This window comes from Saccopteryx bilineata, chromosome 12 (assembly GCF_036850765.1).
Source record: "Saccopteryx bilineata isolate mSacBil1 chromosome 12, mSacBil1_pri_phased_curated, whole genome shotgun sequence".
NCBI lineage: Eukaryota > Metazoa > Chordata > Mammalia > Chiroptera > Emballonuridae > Saccopteryx > Saccopteryx bilineata.
Genome location: NC_089501.1, coordinates 44579455 through 44594377, shown reverse-complemented (window position 1 = coordinate 44594377; position 14923 = coordinate 44579455). Strand labels below are relative to the sequence as shown.

Sequence of the window (14923 nt, the reverse complement as noted above, 5' to 3'; positions counted from 1 at the left end):
GGTTGCGGCAGAGCGACGCCCCAGAGGGGCAGAGCATCGACCCCTGGTGGGCAGAGCGTCGCCCCTGGTGGGCGTGCCGGGTGGATCCCGGTTGGGCGCATGCGGGAGTCTGTCTGACTGTCTCTCCTCGTTTCCAGCTTCAGAAAAAAAAAAAAAAAAAGAAAAGAAAAGAAATTAAAAACTTCCATGCAAACCACTATATAGAACAGTGCTATCCCCCATGAGTGGCAAAGTAGTCTTGGTGGGCATAGGAGAAATCAAAAATATAAAATGGTCAGAGGACAGATAATCACACTGCTCACAAACATGAGGGGATCAGGGACCGTGCAGACACTCCAGTACTTTCATTTCAGCCTTTTGTACAGTGCATTTTCACCAATGAAATAAAAGTTGGTTTTATGTCTCATTTGCATAATCAAACAACTATCTTTGACTTGTTGTTTGCTTTTCTGATGTTCTTGTTTAATAAAATAAATCAAATGCTTCTTTTTTTTTATCGCTTCATATTTATTTTGAAATATCCTCTCATTTTTGTGAGCAGCATATTAAGTTCTGTTGGCTGATGGGCCACCCATCGTATGCATCAACTCAAGTTGCCTCTTCCTTTTCTGGGTGTTTCAGAGCAGGGTTGCTTTCACACACACACACACACACACACACACACACACACACTCAGACTTGTCACAATACATGGATAAATTCTTCCATATAATTTGTTTCACAAGCAACATCTATTCTTTGGATGAAATTTCTGGCCATGGGAAACTTCTCCCACTTGAAGGTGGGTTGGTTTAGAACATAATTTTAAATATAACTTTCTACCCACTCGATATAATTGAATATTCAAGATGGCACACACCCAAAGGCAGCAGGATTTGAGCCCAACTGAACAGGACCTGTTTTAGCAAATCTTCAACAGCATTCTGCTCGTGGACAGGCTTTGAAATATAGTGGCAGTTCTTTAGCAGACTGGTGATAACAGCTACTCCATCACCAGAGTTCACTGAAGTTTTTGAAATGCCTTTTCATTTAAAAAAATCAAAATGTTGCCTCAGAAGAAAAGGCTGATAGAATGGGGAGGGGCTTTTTAGTTGCAGGCATGTGTACAAGTGCTTGATCACTCAAAAGAAATTAGTGTACTCAGTTATGTCTGTGAAAAGTATAGTTTCTATTTTCTTTTTTCCCCATTTACATTCTAAGTCAGCCCTCTCCCTTGATACATTGTCTAACTGAATCTGAAACTGTAGGTGAAAAATATTCTAACTTTAATGTCAGAAATGCTAATAGTTACCTTTTAAATTTTCTTGGTGCACCAAGAGTTTCATAGACTCCAAAGGCTATCTATCGTTTGTGAAAGAATATTTGATCAAATTGTGCAAATCCTTTCAGTAAAAGAAAAAGAATTCTATTTGTGTTTATAAGTAATCATGTTTGCTGAACTAAAATTAGAGCACGGATCTATTTGTTAGTTTTAAAAAATACGAATAAATTCTCAAACTGCTAAGAAGCTTGAAATTCTCTTAAAGCATATTTTCTTATGACATGGGAATAAAAAATGCATTAAGGATATTTGTCACTGTCTTTATTAGTCTTAGTTAACATAAATGGAAAACCATGTCTTTTTAACAACTAGTCTAGTATTCCTCAATCCTCTGCTCTGAGCAAAGGGGAGAGGAGAGTGCTGAGACCTGTTTGTAATGAGTATTACACCTCGAAAGAGTAAGTACAGTCAGTTCTGCTCTAACATTTGTTTTGAAAACACAAATTTGTTCCCACATGATTAATATATTAGGGAACAATTGGAACTTAATTTAAACTTCCTAATTTTGCCTTTCTTTTTAGACAGGATTTCATCCACGAGAAACACGAGGTGAACACAGAAAGCTGCTCTCGGTTCCAGAGCTCAGCCCAGAATCCACACACTCTCAGCAGCTTACCAGCTCAGTCCACGCTGTGTGTCGGGGGCCACAGCCACCAGAGCAGGTGCAACAACTTTGTGCCAGTGACAGGTAACCCTGTTTCATAACAACTCCTAAGCTGCAACCCTGCTAATGGCCTACTCTCTACTTTTTCTCTGTCCTCTTAGCCTATCTTACATTTCCCCCTTGTTTTCTCCTCTGTATTGGTCTGTTTTCTCTTGCTCCCTCTGTTCTTTCTCTCACACGGAGGGTGACTGACGTATGGGAACTAGGGGCTTCCACAAGAGAGTTCAGGTTTCTCGTGGTAAAGTGTCACATTTACTAGAATATGTGTATATTTCTGAACTATTGAATATGTATAAAACTGCCTCCACTTTTGTTAGGTTCCTATATTTTTATTTTATAAATGTGTCACTGTGACATTGTTGAGTGTTGCGCTCAGCACCCTTTTTCCTACAAGCCTTACCTCCTCTCATGTGGTTTCGCAGTGAGTGACCTTTAGGAGCACACATGTCATGCCACGTTCCCGCAGAGCCTAACGTAGGCACTTCAAAACTCATTCCTTTCTTTCCCCCGTTTCATCTGTACTCTCTCTTCCTTGTATCTCAGACATTTGTGACGGGTGTTAGAAACAATCTCTATCTATGAACAATTCTCCAATCACGAATTCTTGTGAGCTGGGAAGAATGCCTTACGAAGCCTGACTTAGGGCCCCTAATACCCCGGGCATCCTTAGACTGCTCCACGTTTCAAGAATGAAGTCATAGGTTAGGATTGTTAAGAATTCAAGGGTGACCTCTCCACTATCTGAGATTCAGTATTTCATGAGGAAGACACTGAGGAATGTTACTGCATCCATAATTATCATATGAATTGATGATTTTTATACTAATGCTACAAAGTCTTTAGTAATTTGAAAACTGTACTACAGTAAAGGTTAACAATATACAGTTAACCCTTGAACAATACAGGGGGCATGGGTGCTGACTCCCCATATGATTGAAAATGTGAGTATAAATCCTGACTCTTCAAAAACTTAACAACACCAGCTATCCCTCTGTATCCAAAGGGGATTGGTTTCAGAACCCCCTACAGATACCATAATCTGTGGATGCTCAAGTGCCCTGTATAAAATGGCGGACCAACACATGGAGGCAGCCTCCCACATCCGTGGACTCCCAGCTGCGGTCAGAGACAGTGCAGGTGGTCTGTGGCCATACCACGTGGAATGCGCTGATCTTGGAAAAACAGTGCAGGTATTTACTGAAAACAATACACATATAAGTGAACCTACACAGTTCAAATTCATGTTGTTTGAGGGTCAACTGTAAGCAGACTAGTACGTATATATTTATCCATGGTATATTTACTTTCTACAAGTTCACCTCTGAAAAAATGCAAGTTGACTTCAACTTCTTATGGAAGAGCATCCATAAAGATGCCAGTCGATCTGGGGAGTACAAGGCTTAAAATGTATTAAATTAAGTTTAACACTTTACTTTTTCTTTTCTTTTGTGTGTGTGTGTGAGAGAGAAACAGACAGACCGACAGGAAGGGAGAGAGATGAGAAGCATCAACTTGTCATTGAAGCATTTTAGTTGTTCATTGATTGCTTCTCATATGTGCCTTGACCTGGGGGCCCCCGCTGAGCCAGTGACCCCTTGCTCAAGCCAGCAACCTTGGGCACCAAGCCAGCGACCTTTGGGCTCAAACCAGCTACCATGGGGTCATCTCTATGATCCCACGTTCATCATTAATTATTTTTTTCTTTAAGTGCCCATAATTCTCATTTTGGCTTCTCAGAATGGCCACTGAAATGAGTTTTTTTAAAAGGGCAGGGCAATAAAAAGGAGCAAAGTCAATCGTCTCGCAAACTTCATCAGCGTGGCAATGAACTTACAGTTTCCAAGCAGCATCCTATCGGTGAGGTCTCTAGTCTGTTGCCCCCATTGATTCCAGAACACTATTTCCAGAATACTAGCAAGGTAAGTGAGACCTCTGCTAGACCCAGCAGCCCTCTTTTTAAACAGAAACACTACCTGGTGTTCAATAACTCCACAGAGCCCTATTGGCAGGTCAGGTAGACAGCAATGACTAGGAGAGCAAAAGGGGAGGTAATTGCGAGCGATGGGACGAGGGGTAGAGAAAAGTGGAGGTGACAGAGACCCGTAAGGGGGGGGGGGAGAGGAGCAATAGAAGGTACATTGGTCCGAATCTGTTTTAAGCCCTAAATGAAGAACTCAATTTAAAACATTCTATGGGGTTATTATTATTTTTTTAATTTATTGAGTTTTAGAGAGAGGAGAAGAGAGAGAGAGAGAGAAGGGCAGGAGAAGCAGGAAGCATTAACTCATAGTAGTTGCTTCCTGTATAGACCTTGACGAAGCAAGCCCAGGGTTTTGAACCGGTGACCTCAGTGTTCCAGGTCATTGTTTTATCCCCTGCGCCGCCACAGGTCAGGCTACAGGGTTATTTAGTAAAGAAAGTAACTATAATCTCAGCAGTAAGCATCATCAAAATCTTTCTTGCTTTATGCTTTATGTGTTTTTATTTTTAGCGATGGTGCTGGGAATACATGATGTAGGTTTTACAGTGAAGATGTCTCCATTACAGTGGACCCTGGAACAACATGGGGATTAGCGGTGCTGACCTCCACGCAGGAAAAATACATGTATAATTTAAGTTGGTCTTCACATCTGCACATTCCCAATCGAGGATCAAACATACTGTTTTTTGATACCAAGTTGGTTGAATTCATAGATGTGAAACTCCTAAGATACGTAGAGTTGACTATATATTTATTAAAGAAGATCCATATATATGTGGACCCACACAATTCAAACTGGGTTGTTCAGGGTATACACACACACACACACACACACACACACACACACACACCAAGGTCAATATAATGCATTGTATGTATAGTGCATTGTAGAGATGGCCAGTTCACAGAATGTTATCTACCTTCTTTGGGCACATAGCTAGAATACATCTTCCAGCCTTTTTTAGAGTTTGGCTACCTGACCAGATTCTCACCAGTAGAAGGAGAGGAAGGGTGTGAGCCACTTCTATGCCTGCCTCAGAAACCTCCAAAATGCATGTCCCCATGTCCTCTTGCCATAGTACCTAACTGAGATGGTGCAGACCACCCCAACCTCGGAAGCCACAGGCTGAAGATCACAGTCTCATCAGCGTGGATCCTTGATGACTGTGTAGAGGAGCACAACTCCCACTGCCCTCAGCACTAACACATGGATGTTACAGGAGAAAGAAATTAACTCCTGTTGTATTAATTCACTAAATTTGCAGGTCTGTTTGTTACTGTTGGCTAGCCTACCCTTATACACTATGTGTCCCAGGTGTTTTAAGTAGTAGGTCTCACTCATTCAGGACAATTTTGCTTCTCAAGGGATATCTGTCAAAGTCTAGAGACATTTTTGGTTGCCATGAGTGGGGATGGGGGTGGTTCTGTTGGTACCTAGTGAGAAGAGGTCAAGTTTGCTGCTAAACACCCTACAATGTGCATAACTATCCCCCGCAACCAAGAATTATTCAATCCAAAATGTGTATGGAGCTGCTGTTACAAAACCCTGCTCTAGAGAGTTTAAGAACTTCGAGAGAGGACCAAAATCTTTGAATTCTCTGCTAGACTCTAAGAGATTTGTGATAACAGTGTGGACTAGTGGAGTGTAAGAGATGGGGTCTTTGAATGGAACCTGGGTTCCATTTCCAGCTGTACCACGAACCATTAAGGGACCTAGGACAAGTTCCTTTATCCTCTATACATTCAAGACTGCTGTGCTAAAATGGAAAAATTATAATGGTACGCACACGATGGGGCTGAGAGGCCATGAATGCTTAATCCAGTGCCTAATAGATGATAAATACTCAGACAACAGTTGCTGTTAATACTATAATATTTTTGTGGGGTTTTCTGTTGTTGTTGTTATTAAGGCACATTTCTAGAAAATTTAGAAGTAGTAGCCATGGAGTATATTAACAGCTGCTGGAAGCTATGAGGTAGTGCAAAACCACAAAGTTGAAGGCGTCACATTGTTAACACTTGCTGTCTACCAAGCTTGCAAGAGAATCTGACCAATGTGGGTATTTAAAAAAAAAAAAACAACTTTCCTTAGTTTTGACTCAAAGTCTGGTCATAAATTAAGATTCGGCTATAAAAATTTTTATGGACTTGCGTAACCTAAACTGCCATCAGTCATTAAATACACACGAATCCTTGTGAGAAGCCAAGAGCGGGTCTCGCAGAGCCACTCTGCAGACCCCAGCTCACTCGGCTTTCCCTGAACGCGGCTCACCTGGAACCACTGTCGCTGCCCGTTACAATCAACAGGAAGGTATCAGCAGGACATTCAAAGTGGACAAACCCCTCAGGCACAGAGAGAGGAAAAAGGCCCTCCCAACCGGACTGCAGAGTAGAAGAGAATGCCACTCAAAACCGCCGTGTTCCCACCTTCCAAGGTTTTGTCGCTGTTGTGGTGGCAAGAGATGAGACTGAGATGGGATAGGGAGGAAGGGGGAACAGGAACAATGACAGCAACGAGACATGAAGATGACGAGGCAGTGAGATGGGGGGATTACATACAGTGATTAGATGTGCTATTTGAGGAACAGTATTTGAGGAAGCAGAAAACTAGTTAACAGTTTTTTTTGTTTGTTTATTTGTTTGAGAGAGAGAGGTGGGGGGAGAGATGAGAAGCATCAACTTGTAGTTGCATCACTTTAATTGTTCATTGATTGCTTCTCAGACGTGTCTTGACTGGGGAGACTCAAGCTAAGTCAGTGACCTCTTGCTCAAGCCAGTGACCCTGGGCTCAAGCCAGCGACCTTGGGCTCAAGCCAGCGACCTTGGGATCCTGTTGATGATCCCATGCTCAAGCCAGTGACCCTATACTCATGCCAGATGAGCCCATGCTTAGGCCTGTGACCTCAGGGTTTCAAACCTGGGACCTCAGTATCCCAGGTCGACACTCTGTCCACTGCATCACCACTGGTCAAGCTCTTTAATAGTTTTGCTTCTAAGTTATCATAGATCTTACATGGTTTTAAGACAGATCTCATTCATCCATTTTGATAAAAGCCCTTAGAGGAAAGAACAAATAGAGACATTCAAACAAAAGTGTTCAAATGCCATATATAAGAAAAAGTACATTAAATCGTGCCAACTACCACGGCGTAAGTTCTTTATTAACTCCGCCCACATAACAAGCTTTCATTAAAGACAATTCATGCCAAGTCCTACCGTGTAGCACCGAACACATAGTTCCCTCAGCATTCACAAACTTTAGTCTCCATGAACCTCATAAAAAGTGTTAATATAATAAGTATTATTTAACCTGGAGGGAAAGCACTGCACGAGGACACCTGCAAGTACCAAGACAGTACAATCCATGACAAGTCACCTCTTCCCAACAGCCTCCTCCCTTGTCTCAAGGCCATTCTCCTCTTGTCACGTGTCCTGAGCAGTAATGGATGGTCCAGGGAAGGCCCGTGTGGAGTCAGTCCTTTAGAGCTAAGGGAGATGGGCAGACACACACACTCCCCTTTCCACACCTACCAACCCTGTCTCCAACAGGACACACACTCCCCTTTCCACACCTACCAATCCCGTCTCCCACAGGATCAATAGGAAGCCATCCTTCATCGGGAACCACCTCAAATCCTCAGGGAGAGGATTGTCCTTCAGGGAGAAATGACCTGGGACAAAAGCCAACTCAAATTCCATTCCACCCAAGTCTTAGTCACCTCGCGAGTCTAAGAGCCAAGTGGAGTAAACGGGAGTCACTGCACCAACTCCCTTGGCATGGTCCTTCTCCATTCTGCACAAATGGAGGAGAAGGCTTGCTTCCCCATGGAAGGAAGAGGGTTCCCCTTCCAACGAGCTGGGTCCCTCCATACTAAGAGCGGCTAGTCTTTCTTCCAAGCTCTGGCGATGGGCAGAATAGATTTCAATGTGTTTTACGTCACTATGTGTGAAAAGTAACTTCCTCTCGTCTACCTACCATGACACTGTCTACTATCACACAATGATCAAAGAGTAAATGTAGACTAATAAACACCAGAATGGGGGAGAGGGAGGGAGAGGTCAGAGATCATCATTCTACTCCTGGTTCAGCTACCGCTTCTGAATAATGCCGAGTGCTTTCAACAAAGACATGCTTAAGGCTTTGGCTCTTCAAATTTTAAATGTTATTGTTATAATACTCAATTCTTAGCTTGTTAACACACTGTATGGATAAAAGTACTTGGAAAGAATCCTAGTTCTCTGGAAAATAATAGAAAAAATAAATATGTGCCACAAATATGTATACTTTACCTACTTTTTTTCATAATACACATACATATCCTCGACACTCCCAAGCTGACTTAATTTAGCATCTCTTACAGTTCAGAGATGCCATTTCATAGTAGGGATGTAACTTCTAATTACACAGCATTATGTAATATGAACTATTTAAAACTTTCCTAAAAGGTTAAAACAGGCCATGAACAATATCCGGGACCAAATCTTATGAGGCTCTCAAAGGCTCTTTTGTAGACCACTTAGAAAGATTACAGTAACCCACTCTACCCACGAGAGCCCCTGCTCAGTCAGTCTAAGGTCTCCGTAAATATGAAAGAGACCCTTATTTTCTACTGTCCAACTATGGAATTCTGTCTCTCCACAATTGTATCACTGGCTATTTTACTTTTACTTTGAAAATTTAATTTCTTTATTATCTAATTTTGTCTATGCATGTTATTAGGAGCCATACATAGAAATGGAAATAATGGCTCCATTGTTCCTTTGAGTAAGGGCAACAGTCAAGACCTCACCTCCCTCTCTCCCTCAAATGTCAAGTGCACAAAAGTAATTGAATTGGATGTTGGGTGAGGAAGCAGGGGATGGAGTAGCCATGATGGTGGGTGGGGCAGACGGAAGGGTCTAGGGAGTAATTCAAGGACTGAAGATCAACAGGAATAACAATAACATTTTTTTAGTTGAATGTTCAGAAACCATGAGGAATTTGTTTCTGAATCCCTAAACAGAATGGGAAAGGAAAAACACCTATATATTTGAGATTATTTTAATATAATGTGTCTACATATGGGAAAGAAAGGCCTATGGCCTTCTTTGCATATGAAACCAACATCTGAGAATCCTGTTGCCTAAGTAAAGTTGGAAGAATCTCTTCTCAGAAATAAATAACTATGATGATATCAAAGATGCCAAATCCCATTGTTAATGTCTCTCTTTTTTTAATGTCTCTTAAGTCAGTGTATATATCAATCAGCTTTTATAAAAATGCTTCTGTTTATAAATCCTAAAAACCAAATCAGAACCTGAACTGTGAGGATTATATATGAATATGTTATACAGATCAAAGGCACTACTCATGGGGAAATTCATTAAACTTAGAATGACTATTGAAGGATATTAGTTAGATAGGATTTAATAAGCAGAGTACAGAACGTATGAACTATGCTACTGCATACATGGGAAGTGTCTTACCAGTTTACCTCTACAAATAATTAGACTTTGTTTTTCCCCCAGAAATCATAATTGCTGAGATAGAGTAAACTAACAAGAAACTCCACCTTTTTTTTTAGGTGAGAGGAGGGGAGACAGTGAGACAGACTGCTGCATGTGTCCCACCTGCCACCTGACAACCTCATCGGGGGCTGATGCTCCAGTATTGAGCTATTTTTAGCACCTGAGGCTGATGCCCTCCAATGGAGCTATCCTCAGCACCAGGGGCCATGCTCAAACAAGTGAGCCACTGGCTGCAGAAAGGGAAGAGGGAGAGAAAGGAGTAGGGTTTGGGGAGAAGCAGATGGCTGCTTCTCTTGTGTGTCCTGACCAGGAACGGCATCTGGATGTCCATATGCTGGGCTGACACTCTATCTACTGAGCCACCAGGGCCTGAAATAGAAGTTTTACTGAAACTTTCTTAGCAAATATTCTGTCTTGATCTTCCTTCCTTCCTCCCTCCCTCCCTCCCTCCCTCCCTCCCTCCCTCCCTCCCTCCTTTTCCTTCCTCCCTCCCTCCCTCCCTCCCTCCCTCTCTCTCTCTTTTTATTTTCCTCATCACCAAAAGAAATTTTCTCGGGGAAAGGAAAGGATTACAATCTGGAACCTGTAGCATGGCAGCTCCATGCAAGTTCCCTTGATCTGCTTTTTCATTCATGTTTTACCTTCTACCTCCTCACCCAAGATGCCTCAAGTAGCCCAGAAAAAGCGAGAGTGTTCATGGAATACCAGTTAGTAACTCAAGGCTTCTCTCTCAGTATAGCAAGTTTTGATTCGGTGGAAAAGTTTCCAAGAAAGAAAGAAAAAGGATAGACCAAAGAAAGCTTTGACAACCATAAATTTCCTGAGAGGTTGTAAAAATTTTGGCAGTTTCATAGGTATTTTTTCTCAAGTACAAATGACATCATTGTTGAAACTGAAAAGCAATTGGCCTGGCTTATTTGACATTTGGTATCACATATTGTTTTGGTTGAGCATCAATTGATTTTTCTATTTTTACTAGAAAGTTATGTCATAACTATTTTTAAGTAGACAGTGTCTGGTTCTATTATTAGTGGAACTCAACACACACTCATGCCTTAGAATTTAATTTTATTTTTTGCTAAAGCTATAAGAATGTATGTATTTGGTAGAGAATGTTCTCATCAGCAAATATTCTCCTATACTCTGAAACATTTTAGATTGAAAGTCTAAAACAGGAAGTAGGCGCTAACAAATGAGAGAATTTGGTATATTACCAGGCAGCAAAGTGGTTATAGTTTTATAATATCTAAATTTGCCTTTAACATATTAATATCATAATTGTTAATTGAGAATGAGTTCACATCTGAGCTGCTCTGGTCATTCTTACTTAATCCTTAAAAACCTATCTATAAACCAAAGTCAAATTAATAATTGAATTTCCAGAACACGAAAGCTGGCACATTAGTGGAGCTCAATTTGCACAGAGTCAAATAATTGATGGAAACTTTACTATAAAAGTGAACAGAAATTCCCAAGACAAGACAAAGCCCACAGTTTTTCTCTACCCTTTACTACCTTCTGCCAAATGCCAACCAATATGGAAAACAGCATAGAGCAGCAGTTCCCAAGCTTGCCTGCACATTAGAATCACGTGGGATCTTTCAAAATACCACGGCCCAGGCGCATGAAATTCTAGTCTCGGAGGTGGACCCAGGTATCAGTATTTCTGGAAGCTCCCAGGCACCAGTGGGTAGTTGTGATTAAGGTAAAGGTAGCCCGATGTGGCTCGGTCCAGGGACACCTAACACTTGCAGTTCTAGAGGCCTAAGGTCCTACTCCATCCTCTGTCTACCCCACTATCTGCCAGGGACTCAGATCTTTGCTGTAGGAGTTGTTAACACAACACATGGGTGAACACATTATCCTCATTCTAGCTCCTAACACATAATCAATCCATTAATGCAAATATGTAGAGGATTTTAACACAATGAGTGGCACCCTAGGGTTTCTCTTAAGTTATGATCTGTTTAAACGTTCACACCACTTCTGCATCTTAGGAGACAATACATCCCCGACATTTGGCTTGGCTCTTTTATCTTGCAAGCATATTCGTCCTGCATGACCAGCTTTAAAATAAAGTTTGCCTTACCTCTACGATGCTTTTTAAATCTTGCACATAAGTCCTTTCAGTCTCCAGGATTTCCTGAACAACTCTGTCCACGTAGAGCAGCTTGGGGCTGGTGGCCGGTTCTGCGCTTGTTTTGGTGGCCCCATGAGCCTCCGCTCTCCGCTGGGTCCGGGGCTGCCTCTCGCCGCCCTCGTCCGCGCCCTGCTGCCCGGCAATGCGGTCCCTCTGCAGCTCGCTAATGGAGAACGGCCTGGCTGGAATCAGCTCCAGCTTTATGGCCCCTGCTTCCTTATCCTGGGGAAACAAGCCCAAGTGGCTGTTTGAAACTAAGGTCATTCGGCTGCCAAAGGAACCGTGGCTGTCCCGGGAAGAAGCCGAGGACGATGTTGAGCCGAAGCTGACCGGCCGGTCGCTGTCCGAGAGCTCCATGGTCTTCAGTTCTTGGGAGCGGGAATTCCTGGCTGTGGTCTCGGGGTCTGGATCTTCAGGAACAGCTAATGGCACTTTAAGAGGCAACTGGTGGACATCTATACACATTGAAAGAAAAAAAGGATAAGATAAGCAAGGTTAAGTATTTTCAAATAACAAACAGAAGATTTCAAGGCAGTTAAAACCCAGCCCAAATATAGAGTCAAAAACAAAAAAGGCAGCAAGTTAGTAATAGAAGGACATGCAAAGATAACGGTCATTGGTTGAGTTGCAAAGTTAAGAGCTTCGAAAGCATCAACTGGGAACGTGTGGGACGTGCCGTCGTGGGCACTCCCCGGACCTACTGAACATCAGTCGGCCTACTGTCAAGATGCCAGGGCCATGTGCACACGCGTTAATGTTTGAGAGGCACCGCAACCATCGCCTCAAACGTGACCACCTGGGATGACGAACAGATGCAGACTGGCCCCGATTTTCTGAATTCAAAGGCCAGCGGTCAGGGCATAAGGACCCCAGAGCTTTAACAAGCACCACAAGTGATTCTTATGTACTTAAAATGCGCCCGAGGTGATTCTGATGGAATTTTGCGAATCGCTGTTCTGCATTTCGGGCATTCCATCTTAATGCCACAACATTGAAAGGCTGCATCCCGGAACCACCGCTACCTGACTTAAGAGACGCTGACGATCTTACACGTTACTAGTACACAACGTTACAGAAAGTGTCACATGGACAATATTTCTCTAATCCTTGGCAAGAAAAACCAAAATATTAAGACCCACACCTCCCCCTTTCAAACTTGCCCTCTCACCACATGTCTCTAAATCTCTACTTGAAAGCCGACATTCCATTTGTGGTCTGTATGGAGCTACGATATTATAGAGTATATCTGACTAACCACAACACTCGCTATGTAAAGTTAGATAATATGACAGTGTAATCATATAATTAAATAATTAATAAATATAGGAATTACATTACAGTGTGTCCGTAAAGTCATGGTGCACTTTTGACCGGTCACAGGAAAGCAACAAAAGACAATAGATATGTGAAATCTGTACCAAATAAAAGGAAAACCCTCCCAGTTTCTATAGGATGATGGAGCAGCATGTGCGCATGCACAGACGATGACGTAACACCGTGTATACAGTGGAGCAGCCCACAGCCATGCCAGTTGAGATGTGGACGGTACAGAGGAAAGTTCAGTGTGTTCTGTGGCTCACTAAATTAGAATCCGTGACCAAAGTGCAATGTGAATATCGGCGCGTTTATAACGTAGCACCACCACATAGGAATAACATTACTTGGTGGGATAAGCAGTTGAAGGAAACCGGCAGTTTAGTGGAGAAACCCTGTTCTGGTAGGCCATCAGTCAGTGACGAGTCTGTAGAGGCTATACCAGATAGCTACCTAAGGAGCCCTAAAAAAATCTGTGTGTGAGCCTGACCAGGTGGTGGCGCAGTGGATAGAGCGTCGGACTGGGATGCGGAAGGACCCAGGTTCGGGGTTGAGAAAGCAATCAATGAACAACTAAGAAGTCGCAATGCGCAACGAGAAACTGATGATTGACGCTTCTCATCTCTCTCCATTCCTGTCTGTCTGTCCCTGTCTATCTCTGCCTCTGTTAAAAAAAAAAAAAAAAAATCTGTGTGTGAGCCACATCGAAATGCACTGAATAGGTATGAAACTGGGAGAGTTTTCCTTTTAATTGGTGCAGATTTCACATTTCTATCGTCTTTTATTGCTTTCCTGTGACCGGTCAAAAGTGCACCATGACTTTACGGACACACTGTATGAGAAAATGATGTATTTTTTTTAAATGGGGCTGTTTGTGTTTATTCTTTTTTAAGTTGATTTTTTAGAGAGAAAGGAAGGAAGAGAGAGAGAGAGAGAAACATCAGTTTGTTGTTCCACCTATTCATGCATTCATTGGTTGAGTCTTGTATGTGCCCTGACTGGTGACTGAACCTGCAACCTCAGCATATTGAGACGCCATTCTAACCAACTGAGCTACCCTGCCAGGGGAGCTATTTGTGTTTGGACGAGGCCACAGGAACAGAATATCTGCCAAGTGAAAAGGTCACAATACCCATAGCTCTGAAATTATGGGTCCATAAAGGCTCTACATGAAATTTAACCTTTTAAAAGCTATTCTGGTTAAACACAAAGTTCCAAATGTTTTCATTTGTAAGGCAGGGTCAACATTTTCCCCCGCGATGTGATCCCAGATTTATAGAAACAGAATGCCTTGCAATAAACAGTGTGATAAGAAGTTTGCTTCATTTTGGTAGAGTACCTGACCACCAAAAATCCATGTTTATGGGTTTTGTTTAGAAAATTAGAAGAGTGAAATTTATGTTTGGACAGTTAAAGGAAGATAAGTACAATAACAAGAATATAGATTAATGATCATTTTTCAAAAAGGAATATGAATTTCTGTTGACTCTATAATAAATGTCATTAAACAGCTGGTACTAATATTCCTAGAATACAAAGCATCCATCACATCTGTATCCTTCAATGTCCTGACTTTTGCTAGAGAGTTTATATCTGGCAAATATCAGTGCCAACTTATAGTGCAAATTTAAAGTTACTGAATATAAAGAAAAGGAACTAATGGGTCAACAAGAAAGAATGGTAAGAAATGTGTAGGAAATGAGTTATTTATCAGCATTAACCACTACCACATGGCTTAAGTTTGCCACAAATTTTTAAAGCTTTTGCAATACTCTTTCTGCTTGCTGTATAACAACTTTATGGCCTATAAAACATGGACTAGTTATAGTAGTTAAATTGCACTTGCACTAAAAAGCATGATCCAACTGTAGTGTGGCAAAAATCCAAGAAGCAGCCAGGCATTGAGGTAAGCTTGCCACAAAGGATGCTTGCCCATATTTGGGATTGGTGTTGAGAAAGTCCTGGACAGTCCAAAGTAGGAGCAGACACGAGAAG

General features: G+C 42.0%; 2 protein-coding genes across 6 annotated transcripts in view; both read right to left on the bottom strand.

Moving 5' to 3' along the window:
* PPP1R14C (protein phosphatase 1 regulatory inhibitor subunit 14C) overlaps window positions 1-14923 on the bottom strand; it is a 535162-nt gene that overhangs the window by 59858 nt on the left and 460381 nt on the right. The window lies entirely within an intron of this gene.
* PLEKHG1 (pleckstrin homology and RhoGEF domain containing G1) overlaps window positions 1-14923 on the bottom strand; it is a 239848-nt gene that overhangs the window by 84583 nt on the left and 140342 nt on the right. For all 5 annotated transcript variants that reach the window (XM_066247886.1, XM_066247882.1, XM_066247883.1 and 2 more), the window contains one exon: window positions 11564-12069. In XM_066247886.1, coding sequence (XP_066103983.1) covers window positions 11564-11971 — 408 coding nt within the window. In that variant the 5' untranslated portion in view covers window positions 11972-12069. The remainder of the gene's footprint in view (window positions 1-11563; window positions 12070-14923) is intronic.